This window comes from Megascapheus bottae, chromosome 7 (assembly GCF_031878675.1).
Source record: "Megascapheus bottae isolate mThoBot1 chromosome 7, mThoBot2.hap1, whole genome shotgun sequence".
NCBI lineage: Eukaryota > Metazoa > Chordata > Mammalia > Rodentia > Geomyidae > Megascapheus > Megascapheus bottae.
The window spans coordinates 66,971,265-66,983,404 of NC_143515.1; the positions used below are offsets into that span (position 1 = coordinate 66,971,265).

General features: G+C 37.3%; 1 protein-coding gene across 1 annotated transcript in view; it reads right to left on the reverse strand.

Moving 5' to 3' along the window:
- Positions 1–12,140, reverse strand: part of Selenoi (selenoprotein I) — a 40,719-nt gene continuing 28,579 nt past the window's right edge. The window contains exons 7-10 of the mRNA XM_090337336.1: positions 11,823–11,871; positions 9,575–9,755; positions 8,229–8,411; positions 1–4,236 (exon numbers count right to left, since the gene is read on the reverse strand). Of these exons, the coding sequence (XP_090193462.1) occupies positions 4,138–4,236; positions 8,229–8,411; positions 9,575–9,755; positions 11,823–11,871 (512 nt within the window). The 3' untranslated portion in view covers positions 1–4,137. The remainder of the gene's footprint in view (positions 4,237–8,228; positions 8,412–9,574; positions 9,756–11,822; positions 11,872–12,140) is intronic.

Below are 12,140 nucleotides of genomic sequence, written 5' to 3' on the forward strand. Positions count from 1 at the left end.
ATTTGCTTCCTGACATGCCCAGAACATCATCACACTTTCAAGTTTCACAGTGATTCATTTAACACCATGTTACTGTTAAGACTGTCCACTTTAACTGTACATGTGGAAGTGCTTCAAATGCAGCATACTAGTGAACATTCTTCTTGGAAGCTTGTAGTACTTTCTGGCAGCTAGCTCAGTAAGGTTACCACCCACAGGGTGTTCAAAAAAGGGCATGCTGCCTTACAAAGACCATCTCAGGGGACAAAGAAAATTCTGGTCTGACTTCACAAATCTCCTCTAGAGTATTTTATCAGGCCCAGAACTGAGGTCATAATAAGACCACTCTAAGCACAGACATGAACAAAAGCAAAGACTTCTGAATTAGGTTTTGGCTTATTTGAGAACCCAAAGTCAAAAGCCCAGCTCCTGAGGTTCATTTTGTTTCCTCGGTTCCCATCCTTGACTGGTCAAGATCCCGATCTAAAGCAATCAAGGAGACTTGAACGTGGCAAGGTCAGAAGCAACAAAGAAAGGCCTGAGTACACTACCTTTGTCCAAGGTGTCCAGGTGAGAGAAAAGTCAGGTGAAGACTTGAGAAGAATTACAAAAGGGGGTTGAATTTAAAAATAAAGGAAGGGAAAGGAGTATTCAGTCTAACCATCTGCTGTGAAAAGCAAGATACATTCCAAATGATTTTTGACTACTAACTAAACCAATTCTTTGAAAACTAAGTACTCAGGAAAGTTTCATACTTCTAGGGTACTAAGGTGGTCCTTTCTTCCTTTTAAAAAGGATACTGTATTCTTCCCCCTATGCATAGTCTCCAAAGGCCTAAGCGCTGGTTATAAGTAATACTCTCTTGGTATCTTACAATTTGGGTAACTCTGGACATACACCCTGTCTCCAGATACTTCTCTATTTGAAAATACATAGCATGCTGGTAGGATTTGTGCCAGTAATGGGGCTTAAATTGAGGGCCTGGCTACTGTCTCTAAGCTTTTTTGCCCATGGCTAGCCAGAACTTCACTTCCAGTTTTCTGGTAATTAACTGAAGCTAAAAGTTTCACAGACTTAACTGTTTGGGCTGGTTTTGAACCACAATCATCAGATTCAGTCTCCTAAGTAAGTAGGATTACATGTGTGAGCCACCAATGCCCAGCCAATAAAAAGTATTTTAATCACAGTATTAAAATGTTAAGGAAGAACAGTTATTTTTATTTGAAAGTTACTCTATGGACCTTAATTAAAAACCCATAAAATCTATCTATTACTATGTATGGAGGAAAGGCAATTTTAAACTGTGTTGCCATGCGATCATGGGTATTATGAAAAGGTCACAAAGGTGGTGGTAGCATACTCTAAGATGTTTAACCATTTTTTTTTCTATCTCTTGTCACTCTCAAATGTAGGAGAATTATTTTCTGACAAGAGTGGTTTTCATACCATAACCTAAAAAGAAGCTTCTTACAGGTCTATGCAACTTTGATAATCAGAAACATAATGCAAACTTCTGGCCTGGCTAAGGCACTCTATTCTGCAAGTAGAGGATCTCCCCACAAGGCAGTTTAGTGTATTCTGGGGAGCAAAAGGCTAGGATGTGACTCATCAAAGAATCATACATAAGCTAGAATAGCCTTTCAACTTTGAGCAGGTTATAGTAACTGGTTGACAGGGATGCTCAGAGCTTTTACAAATCTAAATCCTGCATCTGCTGCTTTACTACTGTACAAGAAGTAGGGGCTTGCGAAATGCACTCTCAGGGTGGCAGACTAAAAGGAGAAAAAGTCACCAGCATTGGAGAGATTTCAAAGTCAAGCTGAGTCTCTCTTTCCCTGCTGACAGCCTCTGTTCTTTTATCTAACATCAATAAAACTGACTACAGCATAACTCCTTGACACTTTAAAGAAATATTATAAAGTAGGCACAAAACAATTTTCTAATTCACCTGCTGCAGTAAAAGGGGGAGAGAGAGATCAGGGCACTGGCTGGTGACTCACACCTGGAATCCTAGCTACTCAGAAGGGTCAGAGCTCAAGATCATAGTTTGAGGTTGCCCTGGAAGAAAACTTCAGCAGATCCTTATCTCCAATTAACCAGCAAAAACCAAGAACTAAAGGTACAGTTTAAGTGGTAGTGAGCAAAAGAGCCAAGCGAGAACAGCAGGCTCAGAGTTTAAGCACCAGCAGTAAGAAGAGAGAGGGAAAGAGAGTGAGCGAGCCCCCAGCTTATAGGACATGACACTAATGCCAGAATTAGCGTATTTAAAAAAACAAAACAAAACTGCCTTGGCTAAGAGAAAGCCACTGGTCCAAATCTGTCACCTTGTAAATGTCAGTCGTTATGTAAATCAATCTCATTTTTGTAGTCAGGGTCAATAAAACAGAAAAATGGTTAACTGAGAAACTATAAAGCAAAATTATTTTCCTCAGTCTGCTTAACTATCTGAAGTTCGGTTTTTACAGATGACACAGAAGCAGGTAATACACTAGCTCCCATCACTTACAGGCTCGTTCTCAGTTCTCCGACCTCCATGAGGGCAATTTATTAGCAAACACAGAATTGCTGCCCACCATTTCCTGCATCCACTTCTCATCTATTTTCAGGGTGCAGTTTTGTCTCAGAAGTCATCACATACATCTGAACTTTCACAAACAATTTTTAAAACGGAATACAAAATCAAACTAGCTCCTTGACTCATTTCTAATAATCTATCTAGATGACAACGATCAGAACTTAACATTTCAAAATTAAAGTATCAATTACAGGTTTTTTTGTTTTTATACAAAGCAGAAAACTGAAATGCAACAAAAAACTACAAATACTTAACAATGGTCATACTCATAGATAAATAAAGATTATGAAATTTAATTACATATTAACATAGTGGTGCCTATTTTATCCAAGTGCAACCTATCCAAAAAAAAAATTAAAAGGATTTTAGATACACTCTTCATTCAAGCACAAACTTCATTCAAGTGGAAAATAAAAGAAAATCAGCAAGAAAAATCTCACCACCACCAAACTAAATGAAGACAAACTCAAAAAGAGATGAAAATATCTACATTCATGAAAAAAAGTGATTTATAAACAACCTCAATAAAGTTAAAGGGATTTTTGTTGCTACTAAACCTAAAAAATTACTGAGTCATATTAAGGGAATAAGTACCCAGTAAGGCATAAATACCAAATATGTTTTCTTCTAGGAGGGAAATGGACAAAGAAGAGAGATTTTTCTCTCTGCTTTATTCTGTATTGGGGGGGAAACAAACCAGCACCTCATCCCCAAAGAGGAGAATACACAAAGAGGAACAGACAAACTGAATCAAGACAACTAATTTCAGTTCTAGTGAAGTTCATGAGATTCCTAGCTCCAATTTCCATTTCCTCTCTGAAGGTTCTTCATTACACTCCTCACAAGCAGTTATCTGTTAGGCTGGGACAGACATACATTCTCAGTGATAACTCAGTGATATCCAATCCCAGCATCCCTCAGTGGAGGGTTGCTATACTTAAGCAATTAACTGTGCTCATCAATGAGATATAATCAAAATCCATTCTGTACCAAGTACCCACAGAGTATTTCTCATTACATGAAAAATAGACCATTTAACAAGATCTGTTCAGTAATAGCCAGAATACTAGAGACTCTTTCACCATGTGAAGACAAAGGCATTTCCATGGAAAAAACAGAAACCTGACTTTTGGCAAATATTGTTCTGCCACCATTGGCATCTCTGGCTGAAGGTGATTTATTTTTTTCTCCTTCTCTATTAGTCTGGACTACTGATAAAGACCTGTTATAAAATACCAACTCTGAGAACATGGGATTTTCTGAATGTAATCAGTGTTCTAAAGTCAATTTGGTTCTTTTAAAAAAACAAAGACATTATGGACTCATGAAGTTAAAATCACTGGGAACACTGCTGGTCTACGGTACATTATTACACTTAAGCCAAATGTCACGTGGTTCTATAAAAAATAAAGTAAGCTGGAAGTTGAAAGGTCCAAAGTTCCACAAGCTCAGATCACATTCTGTTCCTGCTGTCCATGTACCATACACACTGAGATCCCGTGTCTGTCAAGCTGATCCGTTTGGTTCAATGGTGATAGATGAGATATTTACAAGCATCTATTTACAGTACTTCTTTCTGAAGATTACAGGCCAATATTCTTTTCTTCCGTTGCTAGTCAATCAGAGTTTGGTTTCCTCAATGAGAAGGGGTAGATCTGAAAATGGCTGCTCAGCTGCTTCACCTGTGGAAAGGAAAATCAGACACAAGGTGGTAACAAACAAGCGCCTTGTTATTTTAAAAGCATACAATGCACCCACTACAGACACAATGAAAGCCATCAGACATAATGAAGTTCTGTTGGAGTAGAACAGATAAAGAACTAGAAAGAACAAAATAAAGTGATAGGAATTAGGACTTGAACCCAGAGGTGACTAATTCCACAGTGTAGTCTTTCCAGAGCCTTTTAGACCAGAAAAACTCATAGAGATCTACTGAAAAACCTGACCTATATTACCTAGTAATCATGTCAGGTGCTAATGGGTCACACTTGTACATCTAACCACTGAGATGGCTAATATGTAAAGATCCTGTTTCAAAGCCAGCTCAGGCAGGAATATTTGGGAGACCCTAATCTCCAATTAATCACCAAAGAGCTGGAAGCAAAGGTGTAGCTCAAGTGGCAAAGCAGCAGTCTTAAGCAAAAAATGTAAGAGAGGGGCCAGGAGTTTGGCCTAGTGGTAGAGTGCTTGCCTGGAATACACGAAGATCTGGGTTCGATTCCTAGGTACCACATACATAGAAAAAAAGCCAGAAATGGTACTGAGGCTCAAGTGGTAGAGCTCTAGCCTTGAGAAAGTCCAAGGACAGTGCTCAGGCCCTGAGCTCAAGCCCAGGACTGGCAAAAAAAAAAAAAAAAAGTAAGAGAAAGGTCCCTGTCTGAGTTCAAACCTGAGGATTGGCGGCACATGCACACATACACAAAACCCAGTAAGTCAAATGATTATATCTAAGTCAATACTCAACATGTTAAAACATTTCTAGGTAATCATTCCTAAGTGAAAATCTAGGATGTATAAATTTGGGAAAGCCATTCTGATTAGAGGAAGAACTTACTTTGGGTCAGTTACTGGATGTCATGTTATCATTTGTCATTTACATTTTAGTAGTTCAGGTGATTATTTCTTATATTTTAGTAGTTCAGGTGATTATTTCGTGAGGAAGCACTATCTTATAAGGTTTCCTTTGCTAAGCTGCAGAAGTGGTAAAAGAGCACAAAGACCATACTCCTGGCCCCAAGGAGAGACAAATTTTCATAAAATGAATGAATGGCACACAGTGGTTCATACAATTATTTAAATCGTGTGACAAACAGGAATAACTGAGAGTCTCTTCACATCAACTGAGCGATGTGATGCTTGAGAAGATTTAACCTTTGCAGTATGTCATTTCTTTTGATTTAAAAAAAATTATTATGAGTTTTCCAATTGTGCTTGGTCAAAATCACAAGTAGTAAAGCTACAAATAAGGTGAGCATGCTGTTCTTCCTAACAAATGAGGGCCACCTGAGGGACAAATATTAAGGAAAGGAAGCCTAAGTAAGAACACACACTAGAATGAAGTTGTTAGCAAGCACGGCAGCAGTCTTCCCCCATTCAAAAACTGAGTGCAGTAATTCAGAAGTAAAGAGATTTTGTTTTTCAGACTCACAGGGGATTCCTTTCAAAGCAAGAATACAAAACAGAAGCTGATAACAACACAAAATGGAAATAGACTCATCCAATGAAATTATCCTCTGAATATAAAACAAATGAGATGCTGGCACTGGTGGCTCATGCCTATAATCCTAGCTACTCAGGAGGCAGAGATCTGAGGATCATGGTTCTAAGTCAGATGAGCAAAATAAAAAAATCCATGAGACACTTATCTCCAATTAACTTCCAGAAAACCAGAAGTGGTATTGTGGCTCAAGTGGTAGAGCAACAGCCTTGAGCTGAAGAGCTCAGGGATAGCGCCCAGGCCCAGAGTTCAAGCTCCATGACCGACAAAAAAAAAAAAAAAAAAAAAAAAACAACCCAAAAAACAAAACGAGATAAAATATTGCTCAAAAGTTGCATACCCAATGCTATGGACATGGTATTGGAAATATAAACACAACTACATAGTCATAAAAACTTATGACTCTATAGACGTTTTATTACATAGATTATTAAATAGATAATTACATAGATTATGTATCTATGACATACAAACCCTTAGCCTAATTTTGATTATGTTCTAAAATCTGACTGCCAGTGGTTGTATATAGAAATTCCCTTCTTGAATACCTGTTAAACATGTCATTTGAAATATGAAGTAAAAATCAATGTTAATAAATTCTGTAATTAAAAAAAGAAGCAAAACTAGGAAAATAAATCAGATCAGGGTATGGCGCATTCTCTCACCAAGGACCTTAAAAGAAAGGTAGCTTTGAAATGCAAGGTGAAATTTAGCATATGAAAACATGAAAATTTGACTTTTGCATTGGGAAAATGGTTGATGATTGGAACTGTCAGCTTTTTTTTTTTTTTACTCTTTCAATGTAAGGTAATATTACATGAACATTATTTAAATGATCTGCTATAGAAATGTAGACATCTATGCTATGAAGCTGGATTTGTTGTGACCTAAGCTGACAAAACAAACAGTTCTGTTGTGAAAAAAATAAAGTACTTTGGTTTGAAAACACAGTTTGGATCAATTTTACAAAAATAGAAAAACCCTAATCCCAAGAAATTATTGTCATACATATTTATACAACTATTCTTGAATACCTGACCATGCCAGTTTTTTTAGATCTATGTTATATTACCCAGTGTTCTGTGCACGGGTGACCATCAAGTATTTGACATATATTACGTCAAAAATCATATTAGATCATGAGGACTTATTAAGAATAGAGGGCGTTATCTCAAATGATTAATAATTTAATATCATATCTTGATATGATATCATGAATCATATAATGGATTAAATAAAATACTTATCAAAATTGAAAAAAAAAATGAGATAAAATATTGCTATTCCCAGCTTTCTAACAGCAACATTATCTATAATGGTGAAAGCTCAATTACTATGGAAGTGACTAGGGTGAAATTACTAAATTTGGTACTTATCATATTTGTCTTTTCATCCTGAAACTATTAAAATATGCAAAATGGGGCAGGGAGTTTGGCCTAGTGGTAGAGTGCTTGCCTAGCATGCACGAAGACCCGGATTCGATTCCTCAGTACCACATACTAGAAAAAAGCCAGTAGTGGTGCTGTGGCTCAAGTGGTAGAGCTCTGGCCTTGAGAAAACCCAAGGACAGTGCTCAGGCCCTGAGCTCAAGCCCAGGACTGGGGGAAAAAAAATGTGCAAAATGCTTCTTACAAACATTTTCTTCTACATTTCCTCCACATTTATTATTTTTATTGATGAGGACTCATGAAGTAAAATCTCCATTAAAGTAAAAGCCTTCTTCTTTTATGAAATTCTAGCAACCCCTTTACTTTATTGCTCATATCATTGGAGTGGAAGAAAGAAATGGTATAAAGCCAAATTTAATTTCTTTCCAAATTATAATGAGCAAAAAAATTTCCCCAATGTTAAAGGAGTATTTTGGAAGAAATGGATTAAAAATACGATTTTTTTGGTGGCCACAAAATTTAAAATCATAGAACAGTTTACAATTGTACTCAACAAAAAATAGTGGCTTACATATATATATATATATATATCACTTAAAATGAGAACTAATAGCCTATAGTAGTGATCAATTTATAACCACTTGTAGCTACTGTAACATAATCATTATAAGGAAAAATAAATAATTTCTAAGCCAGGCACTGGTGGCTCATGTCTGTAATTCTACTATTCAGAAGGCTGAGATTGGAGGATCACAGTTCAAAGCCAGCCCAGGCAGAGACTCTTATCTCTGATTAACCACCAGAAAACCAGAAATGGCACTGTGGTTCAGAATGGTAGAGTGCTAACCTTGAGAAAAAAAAAAAAGCTCAGGGACAGTGCCAAGGTCCTGAGAATAAGCCTCATGACTTAAAAAAAAATCTAAAATTACACAACTGGATATTATCTGAAGTCTATGGAATATCCTAAAATCCTCCTAGGTAGTATGGTAAATAACTTTCTTTTGAAATTTTCCATTGTCTACTTGCTACTGTGAAACAAATAGAAATAATTTTGCTCTAGATTACTCACCACTCTTACTCCATAATGGATGTGAGCCAGAGTGAAGACAGCTGTTAATGTATACAGGAGAACACTCTCAAGGTAAGAGGCCACTCCCAAGTTTACTGCCATGACAACCAAGAAGAGAGGAACCAGCAGCCAATTCAAAGTTGGGCACCTGGTGCTGCTCATTTGACAAACAATCAGCTGACACTGAAGGCAGAAAATGAGGAAGGAGGGAGGGAACAGTAGAGGGGGAGACCAGACAAGGAGAATAAAAAAGAGAAAGAAAAGAAAATTAAATTAGCAAAGGACTTCTAGAATCAGTCACATGAACACTTAAAAAGGAATTAGGTTGAGCCAACACATTTCTACTATGGAAGTTCAATAACGATTTAGAGATCCAAATGGATGCTGACCCCACCCCCAAACACAACTGTTCAAAGCTGTTCACAACTGTTTCAAAAGAGACCAGCAGATAATTTAAGAAGGATGCAGTAGAAGGCATTCTTCCACTGAGTAAAAACAGCTTAGATGAAATCGTTTTCTCTCAGTTTTACAACTCTATTTCAGAATAGTTTCCTACACCTCACACAACTAAATTTCGGCACCTCTAATTTAGATAATAAATCAGCACCTGAAAACTTCTTTGGTTCCCTTTATTTTGAACACCTTACTCAAATACAGTTTTACTCTTTAGGAGGTAACGTTTTATATAATGTATTGGAGCTTTCCAGCTCAGTTTTGTCCTGTCAAATCATAGGATTTGAAATATTCAACAAATAATGGCTAACAAGCAAAACCTTGTGAAGCACTTGTAAATTATCCAAGTGTCTGAATTCTACTGGTTTCAAAGGTCAAAATAATCTTTCAGTGCATTGTCTCTGAGGTTATTCTTTCAAATTTCTATATAACTATCTCTAAATTAAAATTTCCTTACTCAGATACTAAGAATTCTTAAATTATCAAACTGTTGTATATTCCTAATATAATTATGATTCTTTTTTACTGCAGTTTGAACTTGGGAGTCTTGTACTTGCTAGGCAAGTACCTTACGACTTGAGCCATTCTACCAGCTCTATATTATGATTTTTAAAAGAGGGCAAAGCTAGGCTCATGCCTGTAATTCTAGCTACTCAGGAAGCTGAGATAGGAGGATTATGGTTCAAAGTCTGCTGGTACAGGAAAGTCCATGAAATTCTTATCGCCAATAAACTACTCAGAAAAAGCCAAAAGTAGAGCTGTGGCTCAAGTGGTAGACTGCTGGCTGGCTTAGAGCACAAAGAGGCTCAGGGACAATGCCCAGGTCCTGAGTTCAATCCCCAGTACCCGCAAAAAGAAAGAGGGGAAAAGGGGGAGGAGGGTAAGAATCTTACTGTACTGTTGGCAAATGCTGTTCCAACCATAAAGTAGAATACTCTAGGATGTATCTCTAAAATATCTGAAGGTGACCGGAGGATCCACACTGTAGACAAAATGAAGAGCAAACATGGAGAAAAGAAGGGAACCATAGCTTCATAGACTGAATTGTGTTTCAAGGTGTTATTTTTATAGCTTCTGAAAAAAAAAATCAACAGAGAATATTATTACATATTAACCATACTGTATACCACTTGTCTTCTTTACACCCATCCACTGCCGTTTTCAGAAATGTAAAGGTGAATGAATACAACCTGGCCTTTGTTCTATGAGATCTAGTAATACCAAGTGGAAATAAAATGAACATGAAATACTAGTAGTACCACTTGGATACAAACCGACACAGAACTTAGAATGACATTTCTCACACAAAAGTTTTCCCTTATGTGAGATACAAAATATAATGTCTCTAAGCACACAGGAAGTAAGTCAATGTGTGTTTGTTCATCTGAGCAAAGCCTCGATTCTAGTTTCCATTTAGACACTGAGCGTATGAACCTGGGCAATATGTTACCCTAAGAGCCTCATTATTTTTAAGACTAAAAAAAGGGCCAGGAGTTTGGCCTAGTGGTTAAAGTGCTTGCCTAGCATGCACAAAGACCCGGGTTCGATTCCTCAGTACCACATACATAGAAAAAAAACAGAAGTGGTGCTGAGGCTCAAGTGGTAGAGCTCTAGCCTTGAGAAAGTCCAAGGACAGTGCTCAGGCCCTAAGCTCAACCCCAGGACTGGCAAAAAATAAAAAATAAAAAAATCACTTGAGCTGAAAATGTGGCTTAGTGCTAATAATGTTCAATACCTTAGTACTATGAAACAAAAAGTTAAATTAATTAAAATTAAAACTTAAAAAAAAGGAAAAAGAATCACTCAAATGATCTCTGCAACAGTCAGTGCTTTAAATTAATGGTTCCTTATATAAAGGGCCACCAGCCACAAGAAATATGGTGATTTACGGAGCCTGACTTAACACTGGTAAGAGACAGGCTGGTCATAGTGGTTCACCCATATAATTTCAGCTAACCAGAAAGTATAGAACTGGAGGACTGAGTTTTGAAACCAACCCAGACGAAGTGAGACTGCCCATCTGGTGGCATGATTACAGATACCAGGAGGAAGACATCTCCCAGCAAAAACATGAATCCCTACCTAAAAAAAATTAAAGCAGAAAAGGCCTAATGGAAGGGCTTTAATGTAGTCTGCCTAGAAGTGTAAGGCCCTGAGTTCAAACCCTACTTCAATGAAAGGAAAGAGAGAAGGGAGAAGGAAGGAGGGGAAAAAAGAGAGGGGACGGGGACAGAAAAGAGGAAAGGGGAGAGGAGAAAAGAGAGGGAGGGGTTGGGGAAGAAGAAAATTCTGCAAAATATATTTGAAAAGTAAATGTTAAAAAGAAATAAGTGCTTCAACTAGAGGGGAACGTAGTAGAGGAAATGACCTCAGCAAAATACTGAAAAAGAATAATTAATATACTTAGCACATAGCTACTCTGTGTGGCCAAGAAATAAAACTTCACCTTTATCACATCTCCAACCCTGCTTCTATGTAACTGTTCTCTGAGAAGGAACAGTAAAAAAATCAGTGAGCTCTAACTTAAACACATTCAGAAGTTTTATTGTATGATCTTTTTAATATACTTTAAGAGAATGCATTTTTAAAACATCAATATTCAACAGAAAAAATTCCCTCCCTGCAGGCAGAAGTGACAAAGTGGAAGACTAGTATGCCTGAAACCAACACAAAGAACTAGGAGTTAGCTGAGCACAGTGGCTCACGCCTGTAATCCTAGCTACTAAGGAGGCTGAAATCTGAGGATCAAGGTTCAAAGCCAGCCCAGGCACAAAAGAACCTGAGACTCTTATCTTCCATTAATCTGTAGAAAATGGGAAGTGGAGCTTGGCTCAGGGTAGGGTGGTAGTGTTGAACTGAAGAGCTCAGGGACAGCACCCAGGCCAAGTTCAAGGCCCATGACCCACCAAAAAAAAAAAAAAAAAAAAAAAAGAACTAGGAGTCTTATATTATGCCTTAATTGGCTACAGTAGCCACACATGCCACCTGAATATCCCAGTCTCACTTTAGACTCAAAATACACGTTTAAATAACTTTTCAATACATCCAGATTCTAAATGGCAAATCAATCCTTAAATTTACCTAAATAACAATTACTAAATTTACCTAAAATAACAGTTACTACAAAAATAAAGTACTTACCTGAAAAAGTTCAATAAACTCATTGGAAGAGTCACACATATTGCACAACCTAAAGGGAAGAATATGTCAACCATCATGAATTAGTCAAGAGAGATTGTATTATCATAATAGAATCTATGCAAAATGCCCAATATCATTTTTACATTCCAGTTTATTCCTGCAATAAAATTAAATGCCCTTCTGAAGAACATCTACAATGAGAGTGGCAGTACAGTTTGGTGAGTCAGAGTGGATTCCAGGAGCCAATCTGAGCCTCAACTTTGATTGTACAGATCAACTGGCCACATAACAAGTGATTTTAGGCAAGGGCACCTTCCA